This window comes from Misgurnus anguillicaudatus, chromosome 19 (assembly GCF_027580225.2).
Source record: "Misgurnus anguillicaudatus chromosome 19, ASM2758022v2, whole genome shotgun sequence".
Classification (NCBI taxonomy): Eukaryota; Metazoa; Chordata; class Actinopteri; order Cypriniformes; family Cobitidae; genus Misgurnus; species Misgurnus anguillicaudatus.
In genome coordinates this window covers 34,839,855-34,858,748 of record NC_073355.2, presented here as the reverse complement: position 1 = coordinate 34,858,748, position 18,894 = coordinate 34,839,855, and the positions used below count along the sequence as shown (strand labels likewise).

The 18,894-nt window shown below is 38.9% G+C and overlaps 1 protein-coding gene and 1 long non-coding RNA gene across 8 annotated transcripts in view; one reads left to right on the top strand and one right to left on the bottom strand.

Moving 5' to 3' along the window:
• Nucleotides 1–2,347: 2,347 nt before the first annotated feature.
• LOC129436446 (nuclear body protein SP140-like protein) overlaps nucleotides 2,348–18,894 on the bottom strand; it is a 65,181-nt gene continuing 48,634 nt past the window's right edge. For 3 of the 7 annotated variants that reach the window (XM_073857550.1, XM_073857551.1, XM_073857549.1), the window contains 12 exons: nucleotides 18,244–18,297; nucleotides 18,098–18,157; nucleotides 17,854–17,904; nucleotides 17,671–17,701; nucleotides 15,119–15,265; nucleotides 14,259–14,392; nucleotides 14,080–14,145; nucleotides 13,771–13,886; nucleotides 13,584–13,686; nucleotides 13,352–13,411; nucleotides 3,567–3,683; nucleotides 2,348–3,462 (listed from right to left, as the gene is read on the bottom strand). In XM_073857550.1, the coding sequence (XP_073713651.1) occupies nucleotides 3,394–3,462; nucleotides 3,567–3,683; nucleotides 13,352–13,411; nucleotides 13,584–13,686; nucleotides 13,771–13,886; nucleotides 14,080–14,145; nucleotides 14,259–14,392; nucleotides 15,119–15,265; nucleotides 17,671–17,701; nucleotides 17,854–17,904; nucleotides 18,098–18,157; nucleotides 18,244–18,297 (1,008 nt within the window). In that variant the 3' untranslated portion in view covers nucleotides 2,348–3,393. The remainder of the gene's footprint in view (nucleotides 3,463–3,566; nucleotides 3,684–13,351; nucleotides 13,412–13,583; nucleotides 13,687–13,770; nucleotides 13,887–14,079; nucleotides 14,146–14,258; nucleotides 14,393–15,118; nucleotides 15,266–17,670; nucleotides 17,702–17,853; nucleotides 17,905–18,097; nucleotides 18,158–18,243; nucleotides 18,298–18,894) is intronic. The other 4 variants (XM_073857552.1, XM_073857548.1, XM_055194590.2 and 1 more) reach the window with 4 other exon arrangements.
• Nucleotides 10,009–10,836, top strand: LOC129441805 (uncharacterized). The gene is made up of 2 exons (XR_012359304.1): nucleotides 10,009–10,472; nucleotides 10,592–10,836. It is a non-coding gene; the product is annotated as an uncharacterized lncRNA (long non-coding RNA).

The following is an 18,894-nucleotide window of genomic DNA, read 5'->3' as shown; positions in this document are numbered from 1 at the left end:
ATCCTCAGAAACACAGGAAAGGGCGGTTGACTTGAGGCGAGCTTATTTCCGCCAAGGGCGGATGAGATCGACTGCCTGCCAAAGAGTCGGACGTCTCCGTTGATCCAGCGAACGCACGGAAGTGAGCGGAAAGAGGACGGGCCGAAGAAGACAAACGGCAGCGCAGTTTTATTCTAGCCGATCTGGTGAGAGGAGTTGAGTGTCTGGGCAAAGTCAATGTTGTGAAGGCGGAGGATACTATTGACTGGGTGAAGAAGGAGTGAAGGACATCAGTGATTGGGCTGAGTATATTGCATTTAAATGATGATCTGTGAAACAACACATGCAAACCAATGACATACTCTGAGTAACTGTAATAGGAATACTTACCGGAAGTGTCGCCGAGTGTGAAGATTATCCGACAGCTGAAAGGAGAAGGAGACAAAGGAAGAGTGTTATCACCGCTTGTGAGTACCTCTGAACATTTGTAAATTACATCATATTGGAGAGTAAACCATCCAGCGAGTGTTGTGAGTTCTAGCCTGCAGTTGGGCGGCCCCACGGTGGAAAGGAGTCTTGGGTGAGCCGGGGATCCCAAGTAGAGAAAGACGCAGGGGTGTCGCAATGGCGACGGTCACATTTCGATCCTCCGTTTGTACTCAGTGCCCAACGAATCCCAGGACGAGTCCCAGTCAGCCGTGGTGGTGACCCTATTTCACTTTGAGTGCGTGGAGTGCAGTGGGTGAGTCCTTGTCCCTGCCATGGGTGTGTACACTTGAAAGATTTGCGGTGTTGTGCTGTGTCGTCAGTGGCCACCTCTAGGCTGAGTAAGTCCTGGTGAAGTACGCCCGCCTGTATGTCCAAGCAAAGACCCAGTGCCCTCCTGGATGTTCACCGTATGCCTGTAGCCAAGAGACCTGATGCCCCCCCCCCTTTGCCATGAGAGCCCAAGGACTGAGATCTTTTTTTTAAAGGATTTAAATCCCCTCCATTTTTTTATAATATTTAATAAAATGTGTTAATTTTTATTCCTGTGTCTGTCTGGTCATTGGGGTGTTTTGGGACCTCCTCGGGGTGGAAGTGAAGGAGGAGCGGGACCCGCGACAGGGGCGGTCCGCTCCCACCTGTGACACATGCGTGACCTAGACAATCTTATATCTTACTTGAGAACTGCTGAGACATTAGGAGATGGAAATTTAGCTTTAGAATAAAATGTTTGAGCATTATGATTTTTTGACAGAAACTCTCTGCCCCTGTTTTATCACGAATTATTAACAGTTTATCATTTAGCAACACATATCAGATTTAACCCACACAAGATGTTTTTATCGTTTTGCTACTGATTATTACATGGAAAAATTAGATAATCGTGGTGGATTAAGGAATTTATACTTTCAATGTTAGTAGTAGTATTTTGAAGAAGCCCCCCAAATAAATGTTATGCACCAAAAATTCAGGATTTTATTAAAGGAAATGAAAGAAATGACTTAAAAAAAACTAGATGCACTGAATGTCTCACCCTGACAACGCCAATTTATGTGTACAGAAATAAAAAGTCTCATTACACGATAATGCCAAGATAATTCATTTGATTATTTCTTACATCTATCTTAAACAAAATAGTGAACTAAAAATAAAAAAATGACAAAACTGGGTATTATATGATCTATATTGTTCATTACACCCCTTCTACTATACTCCTGACACCTATCCAACACTGAAACGCCATAACACTTACAAGGCGGCGTGAGTTTCAAAACACCTTTATCCGGAATCAATACTCAGACCAAACCAATGACATGTTTCAAACAAACCGAGGCCTCGTTTGTCATTGGCAAGGTCCCATGAGAACGATTAGAGAAATCATAAGAAGTTTAATTTCGTATGTCGCTTCATTTGGCACGCCCATTTATTCTTGGCACGTGCTCCTAAGCGTCGCTTCAAATATCTCATTACTAGTGGTGGGCGATACTGTAAAATTTGGTATCGATTCGATACAAAGTAAATACAGGGGCAGTATTGCCGATATAGATACCAATTCTTTTTACTTTTAGAAGCATTTAAACTTACATTTTCCTGTAAGTGTCATTATTTATCAGATGAATGTAGCCTATCATTTATATGCTAAATCTGAATAAATTTTCATGACCACTATTTTGGGATGAATGTGCATGTTAAACATATTTTAAACCAAATATATATACAGTATATACTTAAATAGTTAAAAAAAATAAAGTGCTCATAATTATTACTGAAGAACAGAGATTTTAAAACTTCTTTTCAGTTTAGGATTTAACAGTTTAACAATAACAATATAATAATAACAATAATAACAACAACAACAACAACAATATTATTAATAATAATAATCTTTATTCACATTAATAAAACAAATTAAAATGTTTACCTTTCATTACACTGTTTTAAGTGAATGTATAAACAAAGTGCAAACAATTGTTTGAAAAAGTAAATAAAGTGCGTAAATAAATTTCAGCGCAGCTGAATCACGTGATGACAAGACAACGAAACACAGCAGAGCAGGGAGGAGCAAGGCGTGGGAAATCGTCTTTCTATATTACACAATTATTAGCTACAGTAGTAAAAAACAAAAATTATTAAATAAAATAAAATAAAAATCCCATTAGTATCGATTTTTTTATGTTAGGATTACCTTTTCGATACAACCTCAGTATCTGAAATATTAATACCTTATATCGATTCACCCACCCTTACCCATCACTACAAACAACAACATCATTCCTTTGGAGGACTTTCTGCGGTTCAACATCTTCCAGGAAGGGCGGCCTCTGGAGGAGAATATGGAGGATTTCATGGACAAGACACATCTGGTGAGCTGGAGTGATACCATTTTTTGGTTGGGGCTGGATGATCATTTACTTATGATGTCATTTCATAAGTTGTAGAAACTCATCTCTTGTCAAGATAAATAATAATAAGTTAAAATGAGTTGTAAAAAAAATTAAGGCATCAAATATTTTTCAAGTCAATTCACTATAATGATTTGTTAGTTAAATGAAATATCAGCATATAATTCATATTTAAATTAAAAATATATAAACTATAATTTTGAATAAATTTGAGATGACAGAAATGATCTACCAATGTAACAGTGAGTCTCAAGGTAAGATCTACACTAAAACAGATTCATCCACGAATAAGACCTGTTTATCATTAATCTACCTTCTTCACAAAGTAATCACCAAAGTACTCAACAGGTGACCTGTTGTTGCACTTTAATACGTGGTTCGCAGCCTTTTGTCAGTCAAAATATTCCAGTTAAATTGTTCTGTGGTGTGGGGCCAGGGTGGGCAAAGGTCCTGACTGTAACGCTCATTTCTTTCATTTCATCACAGCTTTAGTTTTAAAATCAGTCATGTGATTTAAGGCATAATGTTATATAAGTTTAAAGATGGTCTTAAACTCCTCCTTAAACAAATGCTCCATTCTGCTGAAGTCATTATTCTACAGAGAAAAGACACAAAAACAATAAATAAATAAAATATAAAAGTATGCAGTACATTTTAAATAAAAAAGATTAGGACTTTATAAAATGCTATACAACTCACCCCTTCTGAGGTGTGGTGTTGAAAAATGTGTTCAATATCTGTGACAAACTCATCCACTGTTTGGTAATTGTCATTCTGTAAATTTAGCTTGATGTCATCTGCTTTACTGTCTAAAACCTGAAAATCACAAGTCCATATTAAAACAAATAAACTAAACAGTCAATAAAACTTGATAAACATGCAACACAAACATAAACACAAATGAAACAATGTTTAACTCATTCCTCGCCAGACATTTTTTTAAAAGTTGCCCGCCAGCATTTTTTGTGATTTTCACAAAAGTTTCACAAAATGCCTTCCAGGAAAAATTTCTTCTAAAAATATATAAAAAACACAAATAAATCAAATGAAAGAGCAGACCTGCTGCTTTCAAACAAACAATAAACAAACAAATAAATTGAGAACACGTTTCATACTATCTATATTTTTTTCTTATACTTATAAACTCTCAAATATGGGTATTTTTCTTTTAAAATATTTTTTTAGCAAAAGCAGAAATAATTGCATTTTTGTTAAGTAATTTTGTTAGAGATCAGATTCAGAACAATTATCAAAACATACACAGCGTTTAAAATGAGTAAGTAACGTTTTGGCCTCATAAATTGGGTAATAAATCTAGGGGATAATCACGGTATTGCAGATTAAAGAGCCACAGAGATCCAAAATCGAAACTGACCTGTATTGCAGTGCGTCATGTAGCTGTCCATCAATGTAAACAATGTGCAAAGTAGTTGAATCAAAAAGTGCACGATTAGTAAAGTAGGGAGGATGGATTGAATCCACTTCTAACCACACCCTGTAAGCATGATTATAGATATGAAAGCGTCAGCGTAAGTTCTACCAGGAAGACTCTAATACCACGTCATTCATTCATAAAATCGGCTTACCAATCACAGCTCAATGCCGACTATTTAAACGCTGAACTAACACTCTCTCCTGCTGCCCGTAGGTGTCGTAGCTGAAGTTCGTTTGCTCGATGCTTAGTGCAAACCAAACGTTTTCAAAGCGATTGTTACTCGTACCACGCAGAATCGGATGTCAAAACGCTCGCCCTTCCTCTGCTTATTTGTGAATTCGGTATGTTTACTCGGCCCGCAATGTTTTCGTGCCAATTTAACCTTTTCCCAGGATCTCTCATCCACGATATGCTACTCGTCTCATTTGCCGCTCGTTTTCACAGACTGCAACACAAGGTTACGGTAGGCGTGTTTGACCAGTCCCTTCGAACGCAACTCATCTTTGCCAAAGACCCTTATTTAGGGAAGCTCGCAATCTTGGCACAAAAACGCAAGGAATGAGGCCGTTTCATTTCAATGAACAGATTAAAATGCAATGCAGTCCTGTTAAGCGTAAACTGTAATCGACCATAGCAACTCACTGGACGCTTGCAAAGGTGTCACTGATGATTGCCTGAGAAGTTGAGGAGGAGAAGTTCGGCCGCAACAGGTGTCACTGATCATATTGATTGCCTGAGGAGTTACGGTTCATGGTAAACACCGAAGGGTGATGTCTTCCTAACTAAAATATCTTTGTCTTCTCATCTAAATGAGTCACCACACGAAGGCTCTGTAAAGCAAAGATATATATATTTTTTTACGGCATTATTCCTCCTGAAAGGCGATCGCGTCTCAACAGCACGGCATTAACGTGCGAGTAAGTTAACGTCAAAAAGACCCGAACGCAACTGTCTTAATTATCTGTGCGTGTTTGTTGTAAACAAATGGTGAAAAATGCGTAAACGACAAAATGGTGTAAAATCATATGTGTCTGCCTAAGAAACAAGGTAAGGTCACTGCTTTACATAATTTTCCTGAATATGTCTATCCTATACAACCTTCCCGATATGTCCTGTTCCTACCAATTTACGGGACATATTAAATGTTACCTACTATATTTGTCAGTTATTGCAGTCTTTGACCAAAATATACGGGATGTCTTATTTTAGTTGTTAATGTCATTGTTAATGTCACTGTTAACATCACTCTGCAGCCTGCTCAATGCTGACGATGGGCCACATTGGCATACTAACACGGGAATAAGCACGCAGTCGTAACGCTCAACTTGCATTTCTTGCGCAAATTGCGAGTGATTGTCTGGTTATGTCGGTCAAATGTACAATTATCAATGTTTCGTCCGACGACCGTCGGAAACGCTGTCACACAGTTGAAATCAATTGATTGCATTTCATAAGAATTGTGGCATTAAATGTACTGTCATTTTAATTTGGTGTGAGGTAAGTTATATAATTAAATTATTATTTTTTTTATCATTATATCGCAGCCCGTGAGATTGCCGACACGAAAGTACTGGGAATGTGACAATTTATTTCTTCTATTTAATATAGCAATGCTGACATCGGCGGTATGCGCATCGAATAAAATCTGCTTCCGCCCGCGCGGTACTTTTACAATGCGTCTCATGCAATATTCAGTCATCGTCGCAAGGTTGTAGTATGTTTTCACTAAATACGACAATAAATACGTCAAGTCCGAACACCGGAAGCGTTTGATATTTTGAGTATTCAATTCGGAGGTGTTTTTAGTTCACAGCAACTGTTTAAAACTGAGTGTCACTTTCAACCGGTCGATGTGCTTCCACTAAACTCTGGACAATAATGAAACGTAAATGGACCACAATATATATCTTTTATCTTGGTGCTGAAACATGGTAATGGTATGGAGGAGATTGTATTTAAATAAATCGCGAAAATTTGCATATTACGTTTCTTGTTTTAGACTACAGTGAACGTCATGTCAGAACGTCCACCGCAGGCATCATTCTAAAAATAAAGGTTAACATGGGTCCGATGCCCATTCTGACTAAAACAGCAAATGTTTATAATTTAATTTGAAAGTACTAACAAGTTCTACCTTCTGTTAAAATTTCATGAACATATCTGATAAAATGAGAAGTTATAAGCAAAAACATGTAAATAAGCAGCATTTCGGTCACACACATTCCATAGACATTCATATAACTTTCCTCTGATTTCTAATAATAAAAATATCATAACTTTCTCAATCTTCAACGGATTTTTCGTCTGCAAACCTCTTAAAACTTTGTTGCACATCACTGATACCTTAGCGGTCTGAAAATTACCTTGTAACGGGGAATGGAACTCTCTCTCATTGATTTTAAACCCAGCGTGCATTTTAACCACCCTAGTGCGCAGTTCATGCTACATGCATTACAAGTTCAAGTGCAACGAAGTCAAAGCATTACTCGTTTATTGAAAAGTTTCTTATGAGGCAAATCATGCTATGCATATTGGTGTTGCAACTGCAGGTTATGTAAGAATGGTATGTGACAACATGCGATTGACTTGTTTATCCATTAAAGTTAAACTTAATTATGCTGAACATTTTAAGAGACTTTAGGTGAAGTCTGACTCGCAGTATGGTCTAAAATATGTTCTCTAAAATTGTTTGAGGCTACCGTGTCAACACAATCACATCCCGTAATGTTCTGGGATCGCTCCCGTAAAGAGAACCTAGTAAAATTGCCGAAAGATGCACGTTTAAAGTTCTCTGTGTGAAACGATGCGTGCTCACTATACGTGCTGCTAAAGCTGAGATCATTCACCTGCATGACAGAGCAGCGCATCACGCGCTCCTCATGATCTCATTTAAAATACGAGTTACGAATAACTGGTGAACTTCAAGGCGCTTAAAAGTCAAGCATGTGCAGGACTTTACATGTATCACATGTCTTTACGGGTTTTCGCAGTAAGCATGACTCCAAAATAAATAAATAAATAAATAAATAATCGGCAGAATAAATGACCCAAAAGTCTAATGATTCCGGACAAATCCTGGAAGCATTTTCTGTGTAGTATTCATAATCTCTGCGTGAGAAGGGCAATTGATGGTGTCGGCTATCATTGATCGTGGTCTATTGACATAACCTGATCCCACACCTTCTAGTAGTTTCAGGATTTTAATAACACTCCAGTCAAGACACTAAGCATTCAATTGCGTATTGTTCGTTCACATTTAGTTCATACAGTTTAGATTAATTTACTTCCATATTTTCTAATCTTTCTAGTCTATAATTATTAATCTTAAAATTCAATAACCTTAATTTTTGTTTTATCAATTTCATGTTAATGTTATGATTCTGTTTTCCTAGGTAATTTTTTTTTTCTCTGCCATCAATACACTTGAAATTTAAAGCCATAGCCAAAATCCCATCTTTTACTACATAAATACTTTGAAAAGTAATACACTTGAAATGCAACGTTTCATCAGTTTCTATAGCTTTAAGCTGCATAATGATCAAAGTACGATCCAGCAGATACTGGTGGTGGTGTAGGTTACTCAACCATGTCTCATTTCTCGCTAAACTTATCTGTGGAATAGCGCGCTTTATAGGAATATTGTCGCTTTCCATCACAGCCTCCGACATAGCATACGCAGCCTTTCTCACTATAGGGTATATTGTTGCCCCATTGCATGGCTCTCGTGACCTCCTTGCTGCGTGGCATATCATTGCCTGTATCCAGCATTCGCAGTCATACTGCTATACTGCAAATTGTTGATGTGTATCATGGCCTTCTCGCTAATCAGCATATGGTTACATTGTGTCATGGATACCACAACCGACTTATTACATTGCATATGGTGCCCCGCATCTATCCTCCGCAGCCTTTATTATGATCAGCATATCGTTGCCCCGCATCATTGCCTTCGCGGTCTTCACGCTACATGGGAAGTCGTTGCCCCGTAACCGTCTTTGTTGCATACAGCATATCATTGCCCCGTATCTTGCCCTTTGCGGTCTTCGCACTAAATTGCAAAACGTTGCCCTGTAAGTGTTCTCCACGGCCTTCTCGCCTATCGGGGCTATCGATCGACGTGGTTTTACACATCACCTATCGGGGCTATCGATCGACGTGGCTTTACACATCGCCTATCGGGGCTATCAATCGACGTGGCTTTACACATTGCCTATCGAGGCTGTCGATCAAGTGGCCTATCGTGGCTTTACACATTGCCTATCGAGGCTGTCGATCAAGTGGCCTATCGTGGCTTTACGTATTGCCTATCGGGGCTATCGATCGACGTGGCTTTACTTATCGCCTATCGTGGTTTTACACATCACTTAACGGGGCTATCGATCGACGTGGCTTTACACATCGCCTATCGGGGCTATCAATCGACGTGGCTATCGTGGCTTTACACATTGCCTATCGAGGCTGTCGATCAAGTGGCCTATCGTGGCTTTACGTATCGCCTATCGGGGCTATCGATCGACGTGGCTTTACATATCGCCTATCGAGGCTATCGATCGACGTGGCTTTACACATTGCCTATCGAGGCTGTCGATCAAGTGGCCTATCGTGGCTTTACGTATCGCCTATCGGGGCTATCGATCGACGTGGCTTCACATATCGCCTATCGAGGCTATCGATCGACGTGGCCAATCGTGGCTTTACACATTGCCTATCAGGGCTATCGATCGACGTGGCTTTACATATCGCCTATCGTGGTTTTACACATCACCTAACGGGGCTATCGATCGACGTGGCTTTACATATCGCCTATCATGGTTTTACACATCACCTAACGGGGCTATCGATCGACGTGGCTTTACTCATCGCCTATCGGGGCTATCAATCGACGTGGCCTATTGTGGCTTTACACATTGCCTATCGGGGCTATCGATCAACGTGGGTTTACATATCGCCTATCGTGGTTTTACACATCACCTATCGGGGCTATCAATCAACGTGGCCTATCGTGGCTTTACACATTGCCTATCGGGGCTATCAATCAACGTGACCTATCGTGGCTTTACACATTGCCTATCGAGGCTATCAATCAACGTGGCCTATCGTGGCTTTACACATTGCCTATCGAGGCTGACGATCAAGTGGCCTATCATGGCCAATCGTGGCTTTACATATCGGCTATCGGGGCTATTGATCGATGTGGCCTATCGTGGCTTTACACATTGCCTATCGGGGCTATCAATCAACGTGGCCTATCGTGGCTTTACACATTGCCTATCGAGGCTATCAATCAACGTGGCCTATCGTGGCTTTACACATTGCCTATCGAGGCTGTCGATCAACTGGCCTATCGTGGCCAATCGTGGCTTTATACATCGCCTATCGGGGCTATTGATCGAAGTGGCTTTACACATCGCCTATCAGGGCTATCGATTGCTGTGGCCTATTGTGGATTTACATATCGCCTTTTGGGGCTATCAATCCACGTGGCTTTACACATCGCCTACCTGGGCTATCGATCGTTTTGGCCTATCGTGGCTTTACACATTGCCTATCGGGGCTATCGATCGTTGTGGCCTATCGTGGCTTTACACATCGCCTACCTGGGCTATCGATCGTTTTGGCCTATCGTGGCTTTACACATTGCCTATCGGGGCTATCGATCGTTGTGGCCTATCGTGGCTTTACATATCACCTATTGGAGCTACCTATCCATGTAAAGCCTACCGTGGCACTTTACAACGAAGCATATTGTAATTCTTATCCTATTCCTTTTGTGTGAATCAGACATTAAAGTGAATGCCTATGCCTATCGTGGCTTTATTTTTGGGGGGTTACAATAAATAGCTGTTGAAGCTTAAGAAGTCTGATTCCTTCTTAACACTTTCTTTTGTTTCAGGATTGACATCTCTTTGATATCCTAGCAATCAAGCCAGTTGATCTATTTCACTTTTGGGGGTAGGCTCCGCCCCTGCCTTCAACATCAGGCAGGATCTGCCGGACTACAGCTAGACCCGGACGAAAGGCGGGGCATATGCCAAAATCTTATGAGACTCAAGCATCTCTTTTATTTTGAGACTGATTCGAATTTCTGTCTTTTAATTTAACATGGAATAAATGTCATTCAAACGTTCACTTGCCTTCTGAGTCTTTATGGTAGAAATGAAAGCGTCAGCGTAAGTTCTACCAGGAAGACTCTAATACCACGTCATTCATTCATAAAATCGGCTTACCAATCACAGCTCAAAGCCGACTATTTAAACGCTGAACTAACACTCTCTCCTGCTGCCCGTAGGTGTCGTAGCTGAAGTTCACCTCCATCCTCCCCACCACCACCAGGTTGTTCCCTGTTCTTTTGACCGGGGGTAGGCTCCGCCCCTGCCTTCAACATCAGGCAGGATCTGCCGGACTACAGCTAGACCCGGACGAAAGGCGGGGCATATGCCAAAATCTTATGAGACTCAAGCATCTCTTTTATTTTGAGACTGATTCGAATTTCTGTCTTTTAATTTAACATGGAATAAATGTCATTCAAACGTTCACTTGCCTTCTGAGTCTTTATGGTAGAAACATACTTGCTTAAATGAGTCTAAAATGTTTGTTTCTATCGTCGTTTTTATTGCTTGGATTAATGATGAATGATGTCATTGTTTAAACTCTTAATATTCCATCAGAGAGTCATGTTAGCATGTGGCTAGCCCATGCTCACTTATGGTTTTGCTTTGACCCGGTTAGCTTACACTGTTAGAAATTACCAGCATTTTACAATCATTAACAGTGTTATTTTACCATAATTTGTTGTAATTAAGTTTCCCTGTAATATCCCAATGAATACCTTTGAAAACTATAGTATCCTTAGATTTTACAGCATTTAACTCTTATTTTACAATAAAATCTTGCAATCTAAAACCTACTGTTATAACACAAAAAGGTCTGTAATATCACAGCAACACAGTAAAAAAATTAAGGATTTCACAACATTAAACTGTATTATTACAGTGAAATACTGTATTGAAATATGCCCTGGGAAGTCACATGACATAACCGAACTGTTTTGAACCATAGACTGTATAAAAACATGGACGTAGTCTGACTTATTAAAATAAATATGGAATCAGACAAATATACATTTATTTAAAAAAATATGGCACGTTGATGTAGATGAACCCAGCTAATAGAAAAAAGTTCTAAGAACGTTCCCTGAAAGTTCCCAAGGTTCCCAAAAACGTTTTGCCAACGTAAAAAGTGTCAAAAGTGTTTCAATTTTTGTGTTGTCTGAACGTTAAAGGAATGTTACATTTTACCATTTTTAAACGTTATGACAATGTCATGTTTTAATGTTCACACAATGTTTAAAATAACAACTGTTTATTATATTGAATTGTTTGATTGCTATGTAAATGATAGAGAAACATTGCATTTTATTATTTTATAAAACATGAATGTTCAGTAAATATATTGCTGTAGAAAACACAATTCACTTATTAGGTTTAGATGTTGATGTTTTGTTTCATTTTAAGTCACCATTTTTGTGATTAGTGGTTGTTTTAGTTGGACTCTTGACCCTTGACTCTTTGCTTGGTAGTTTTTTTCCCTGGTTGTGTTAACTTTGTGTTAATACACCACATTTGTTATGAACATTAACGTAAAGTTAATATTGTAATTCTGTGGTGGTTCACTCTTAAAATAAATGTGTTAAATTAACACATCTTGTGTCTAGTTAAGGACAACACATCTAGTGTGTTGTCCTTAATTTAACACATCTCTGTGTTATTTTTAGAACAACACACTTTGTGTTGTTTTAACACATCTTGTGTTGTCCCTTTTATTTATATGAACTCAAAATCAACACGAAATGACACATAGTGTGTTAAGAATAACACATAATGTGTTAAATAGTTTAACACAAAACAGTGTGTTAAAATTAACACATCCAGGATGTGTTAATTTTAACACATTATTTTGTGTTAAAATATTTAACACATTATGTGTTGTTTTTAACACATTATGTGTCATTTGAGTTCATAAAAAATAAAAGGGACAACACAAGATGTTGTTCCAAAAATAACACAGAGATGTGTTAAATTAAGGACAACACACTAGATGTGTTGTCCTTAACTAGACACAAGATGTGTTAATTTAACACATTCGTTTTAAGAGTGTTGGTACATAATTGTAAAAAATCATCACCTAATTAATTTACTAATCAAACGTTTCTTTTCACAGTAAATTATTGTCAACATGTACTTTCACAGTACACACTGTAATAGTACATGGCCTTGTTGTAATGATGAACAGCAAAAGATTGTAATTCCCCAGTAATGTATTGTAATATCACAGTAATTGCTTTGCCATTGAAGCGGTGAAGTTACAATTTACAGTTGTGCTTTTACATCAATGCATTGTAATATCAGAGATATAACATCACAGTAAATTGCTGTCAGTATTTTCACAGTATATTTCTGTAATCCTTGCTGTGAAAGTCATGCAAAATTTATCCATTTATTTACTGTGAATTCACAACGAAACATTTTGCAGTGTACATAAATGCTTAAATGAGTGTAAAATGTTCGTTTCTGTCGTTGTTTTTACTGCTTGGATTAATGATGAATGATATGTATTGATGTCGATAATGTCTTCTCAGTAAATCATGTTAGCACTAGGTCAATACATGTTGTACTATTGTTGGTCTGTGCCGCTGATCTGTGGTCTGTGCGGAGACTGTGTCAGTTGACCAATCAGAGCAGAGTAGGCTACTGAAAGGAGGGGTTTAGGCAGACTCGGGCTTTGAATGGCTTCACACGAATCGTTTGGGGATCTCTGAGAAATGGGGTAATTTTAAATTTATATTTTGAGAAAATTACAGTGTTTTTTGACCTTGCATGCATTTAAACCTGTTGTCCGGGACTTATAAGCAGTAATAGGATGCTTAAAATTGTCATCTTACTGGCTCTTTAACATAAAAATTCACCAGGAACACATTTTTTCATGCAAATGTTTTATCTTAATTGACGAGATAATTTGTCAATGGCAGGGAAAGAGTTAAGTGATTTACTTTGGTGCAGGGCTCAGCAGTCCACTCGTGCAGCAGATATAACAACAAATACTGGCAGTGCTGAGAAAACAAACACAAACATTGTGAATACATACAAGCTATTCATTTTTATCAGTATGTGCATTTAAACTTTTTTGCATTTGAGCACTTCATTCGATTTTTTGAATATTTGTATAGGCTACTTTTTGTTTGTAAAGTGCTTTAGCATGTCTGTGTTTGCATGCGAACGTACCAGTTTGTACTGAAAAAGTGGACTGTTTAAAACTTCCTGTCGTGTCCTTTGATTCGATTCCTCCATTTTTCTCATCATACAAAATGTACAGGTCCATTGGCTTCTGTTCACAGCACATAATTTTATATTACAAATCTCTTTAGTCGGTCTAAAGATACCATAGATTCTCTGTCATTATCTCTCTCACCCAGAGTCGATGTCCACAGCTGCTGGTAAGTGACAGTGTGGATGAAAAGCTCGTGGACACTCATCACAGCACACAACCTCTTCTTCAGAGGCACATACGTAACAATCGTCATCATTCTGTAGGTACAATTATTCGTAATTTACCAGAATTAAAATGTATTTGACAGACAGAGTTATAAACAACTCTTCAAGAAACTTTGTCACAGTCAGTCGGTATTAATTGTTCAACTAGTCCGCTAAGAAGCGTTGAGTTGTTACGAGCTCAGCAGATAACTATTTCGACCTGAATGAATTTGTAGTACTGGCTTACGGTTTGATTGAGTTCTTGACAGACATCACAATCACAGCTAACAGCATCAGGTTCCAAAACTCTTCTCTGGAAACCAGATGAAAAATCACCAATTAAGGTTATAAGCTTTTCTTCTTCCAAAGGGGTGCAAATTTCTCTTTTTCTGATTTTTTATTTCTCTTTACAATCACTGTTTGTACCAAGATAAGTTTTCCAAGCGTTGTTTCATGAACCACAATGTCTTTCTTCCATATCCCATCTGGTTTGCCCAGTCTAAGGAAATCCTCAGGTGTCAGCCATAAATCCTCAGTCCTTATGCATTTCCCACAGTATCCTGGGAAAATTACATTACAGCACAACATAGAAACTCTGTGTGGATTTCCAGTTCATTTTTTATAAATTGACTTTTTGTCTAAGGCTATGTCCACACGAAGCCGGTGCATCCCCTATCCGATCATTTTTTTCCCCTTGCTCTAAAAAAATAATCCGTAAACACGAAACCACTGAAACCGACTAAAAGCGGTGTAGTATATATGCCGGACCAGTATGGGGCGCTGTAATTCTGCCACAGATATACACTATACACGGAGAAGAAGACTTTGAGCATGCGCATAACCAACGTATGGTGTTGTCCATTATCGATTGTTGGTCGCCACAATTGCATAGAAGCAATAGATTTTGCTGTAATAAAGCTAGTAGGCTTTAGTAGCTTCTGTAGCACGAACACAATCACGTAGTCAGCCGTTATTGTTGTTGCTGTTACGTGTGACGCTTCCGACACGTGATGTGATGACGTTTTCGCTTCACAAAATATACGAATTGGCTGTACAGACGAAACCGCAAGGTTGTCGGTTTCAGATTTATCCACATTTAGGACCCGGTTTCAAAAAATAGCGGATTCAGTCTCCCAAAACGCCGGATCCGTGTGGATGAAACGCCAATACGATAACAAATTTATACGTATACGGTGACACGCGTCTCCGTGTGGACAGCCCCTAAACAGCTTGTCTTCAGATATCCTCAGTAAGAACATTATATGACACTCTGATATGAAACACACCTTTAGCAAAGCGTTTTTTGTGTAGAATGCCAGTGACAGAGCCACAGGTAACAGGTAGGGTAGGACCTTGAAACATGGTAATGTTCATTTCATCATCATCATCATCACTGTTGTTCTCATAGTGGACGCTGTCTCTTTCTTCTGATTCTACAACAAATTCACAATAGACAATATACAGTTATCTGAATAACAGTATTATTTAATTATCTTAAGTAATAAACACAGAATATACAGTGAGGAAAATAAGAATTTGAACACCCTGCTTATTTGCAAGTTCTCCCACTTAAAAATCATGTAGGGGTCTGAAATTGTCATTGTAGGTGCATGTCAACTGTGAGAGACATAATCTAAAAAAAATATCCAGAAATCACAATGTATGATTTTTTGACTGTATATTTGTATGATACAGGTGCAAATAAGTATTTGAACACCTGTCTATTAGCTAGAAGTCTGACCCTCAAAGACCTGTTATGCCGAGTTCAGACTGCACGATTTTAGCCCTGATCCTGACTCGGCGACAGGTTTTGACATATTGCCGACAGATGCCCGAAATCACAGGCAAATCGATGCTTGTGCATAAAAGACGCGTTCTGAGAGGATCGCCGACGAGTCGCCGACACCCGTGAGATATTTGGCATGCTAAATATCTGGACCAGTCGGCGATTCAAAATCATGCTGTGTGAAATGTGTTTTGACTGACAATAACATCGGCGATGACCTACATCCAATGAGAGAGCAAATACAGGACAGCTGGAAGTTCGGGGAGGAGTCTCTCAAAACATTTCCTTCTTCATAATTTTTATTTCTTCTTTCTGCTGCAAATGAGCGCACATGCAATTTGTATGTTAAACTTCTTGCGGGTGACCATTTTTAATAATAATCCCAGTCTCACTTGAGAACTCCGGTCTTGCACGCGTGACCTCACGTTGTTTCCTTCGCGTCACTTCTCGCGTGCGTTTGGTTGTGAGACGTAGTTTGCGGACCAGGAAAAAGTTATCGGCGATTCTTCTTACAGTAAAGTCATGCAGTATGAAAACCCTTGTCGCCAATCCATCATGCAGTCTGAAACAGCAGCGACTGAACCCGTCCCCAGATAATCACGCAGTGTGAATCCACGGGTGACCCGACTAGTTTGAAAATCATACAGTCTGAACTCGGCATTAGTCTGCCTTTGAAATGTCCACCTCCACTCTATTTATTATCCTAAATTAGATGCACCTGTTTGAGGTCGTTAGCTGCATAAAGACACCTGTCCACCCCATGCAATCAGTAAGAATCCAACTACTAACATGGCCAAGACCAAAGAGCTGTCCAAAGGCACTAGAGACAAAATTGTACACCTCCACAAGGCTGGAAAGGGCTACAAGGAAATTGCCAAGCAGCTTGGTGAAAAAAGGTCCACTGTTGGAGCAATCATTAGAAAATGGAAGAAGCTAAACATGACTGTCAATCTCCCTTGGACTGGGACTCCATGCAAGATCTCACCTAGTGGGATCTCAATGATCCTAAGATAGGTGAGGAATCAGCCTAGAACTACATGATAGGAGCTGGTCAATGACCTGAAAAGAGCTGGACCCCGGTTTCCAAGGTTACTGTTGGTAATACAGTAAGACGTCATGGTTTGAAATCATGCATGGCACGGAAGGTTCCCCTGCTTGAACCAGCACATGTCCAGGTCCATCTTAAGTTTGCCAATGACTATTTGGATGATCCAGAGGAGTCATGGGAGAAAGTCATGTGGTCAGATGAGACCAAGATATAACTTTTTGGTCATAATTCCACTAAACATGTTTGGCTGAAGAAGAATGATGAGTACCATTCCAAGAACACCATCCCTACTGTGAAGCATGGGGGTGGTAGCATCATGCTTAAGGGGTGTTTTCTGCACATGGGACAGGGCGACTAAACTGTATTAAGGCAGGATGACCGGGGCCGTATTTTGAGATTTTGGGGAACAACCTCCTTCCCTCAGTTAGAGCATTGAAGATGGGTTAAGGCTGGGTCTTCCAACATGACAATGACCAGAAGCCACAGCCAGGATAACCAAGGAGTGTCTCTGTAAGAAGCATATCAAGGTTCTGGCGTGGCCTAGTTATTCTTCAGAGCTTAATCCAATAGAGAATCTTTGGAGGGAGCTCAAACTCTGTGTTTCGTAGCGACAGGCCAGAAAGCTGACTGATCTAGAGAAGATTTGTGTGGAGGAGTGGGCCAAAATCCCTCCTGCAGTGTGTGCAAACCTGGTGAAAAACTACAGGAAACATTTGACCTCTGTAACTGCAAACAAAGGCTACTGTACCAAATATTAACATTGATTTTCTGAGGTTTTCAAATACTTATTTGCAGCTGTATCATACAAATAAATAGTTAATAAAATCATACATTGTGATTTCTGGATTTTTTTTTTAGATTATGTTTCTCACGGTGGACATGCACCTACGATGACAATTTCAGACCCCTCCATGATTTCTAAGTGGGAGAACTGGCAAAATAGCAGGTTCCTCACTGTATATACTGAAATATAGTAAATATTTGTACAATTCATGTGTACTGACCAGAGCTGGAGGAAACCAGCCTTTTCCTAGCCTGTGAAATAAGATACAGTTATGTTAGTGTTGAGGATTACAGTAAAATCTCTAAAATGTCACGACAGTCTCATGTTTTAAAGTCCATCTTAGGGATAAATGTGAATATCTTAAGATTGATGCATATTTTGTGGAATGGTGTCTAAATCAAACCTTTGTTCTTCTGAGCATGCCAGAATCACGTGAGGATTCAGAAGAGTTTCTCTGTTGATATAAACAGACAGCATATGGCTCTCCTTAGGGCTTTATGAGTATGATATACCAAAAAAAGGACCTTAGTGAGGACCTCTCTTCATAGGGTCCGGGACAAATGATGCCTTGTGCAAATATGTCTCTCTGTAGTGATGACATCTACAGTATGAAACACAAACATTGCTAACAGTCATCAAGGTTTTACCTTTGTTTTTCTGAGCCTGCCAGGGACAGGTGACCTTTCACGAGATTCACTCTGTGAGATCTAAAACACAAAGTCAGGAACTATTTTAACAAAATATATCATCTATGTTTTGTGGTTATGCGTGCTAGTTACAAAAACAGCCAAACCTCGTCATGTTGAATTCTACTTTTCTTAAAGTCTGGGCATGAAATAAATTTATCCTACAATCATAAAGAAAATACAAAGACAGAATGTGTCAGATGAGCTTCTAATGAACATATTCTATATTTATTTCTGTTACATATATTTTCTAATCTTTATATAAGGAAATTATGATCATTAAATTAAATTGTTTATTTATTTCATTCATGTTATAAAAAGATTTTAAGAATGAACAAAGAATAAACAATACTTCAACAACATTTATTAATCTTAGTTCATGCTAAATTCAGGATAGTAAAATCTTTTTAAAAATCAAAAGTTGTAGCTGTTAACATTAGTTAAAGGGATAGTTCGGCCAAAAACGATATTAAACCCATGATTTACTGGCGGCGCTACCGGAAGGTAGATAATTACGTTAATAAAATTTTAAATATGGATATTTCTACAACAACACCGCACGGATTACCCTCAGAAGACCTTTGTTTATCATCCTGTTTGGATTTAATTTGTGAAGGATGGACGCACTTTTTTTGGACTTGAAGGTCGTGGACTATGGCCGGACCCCGTAATATTACATTTAATCAACTGAAAGATCTAAAATATTTTCTAAAATATCCGAAAATGTGTTTGTCTGAAAAACGATGGACATATGCAAC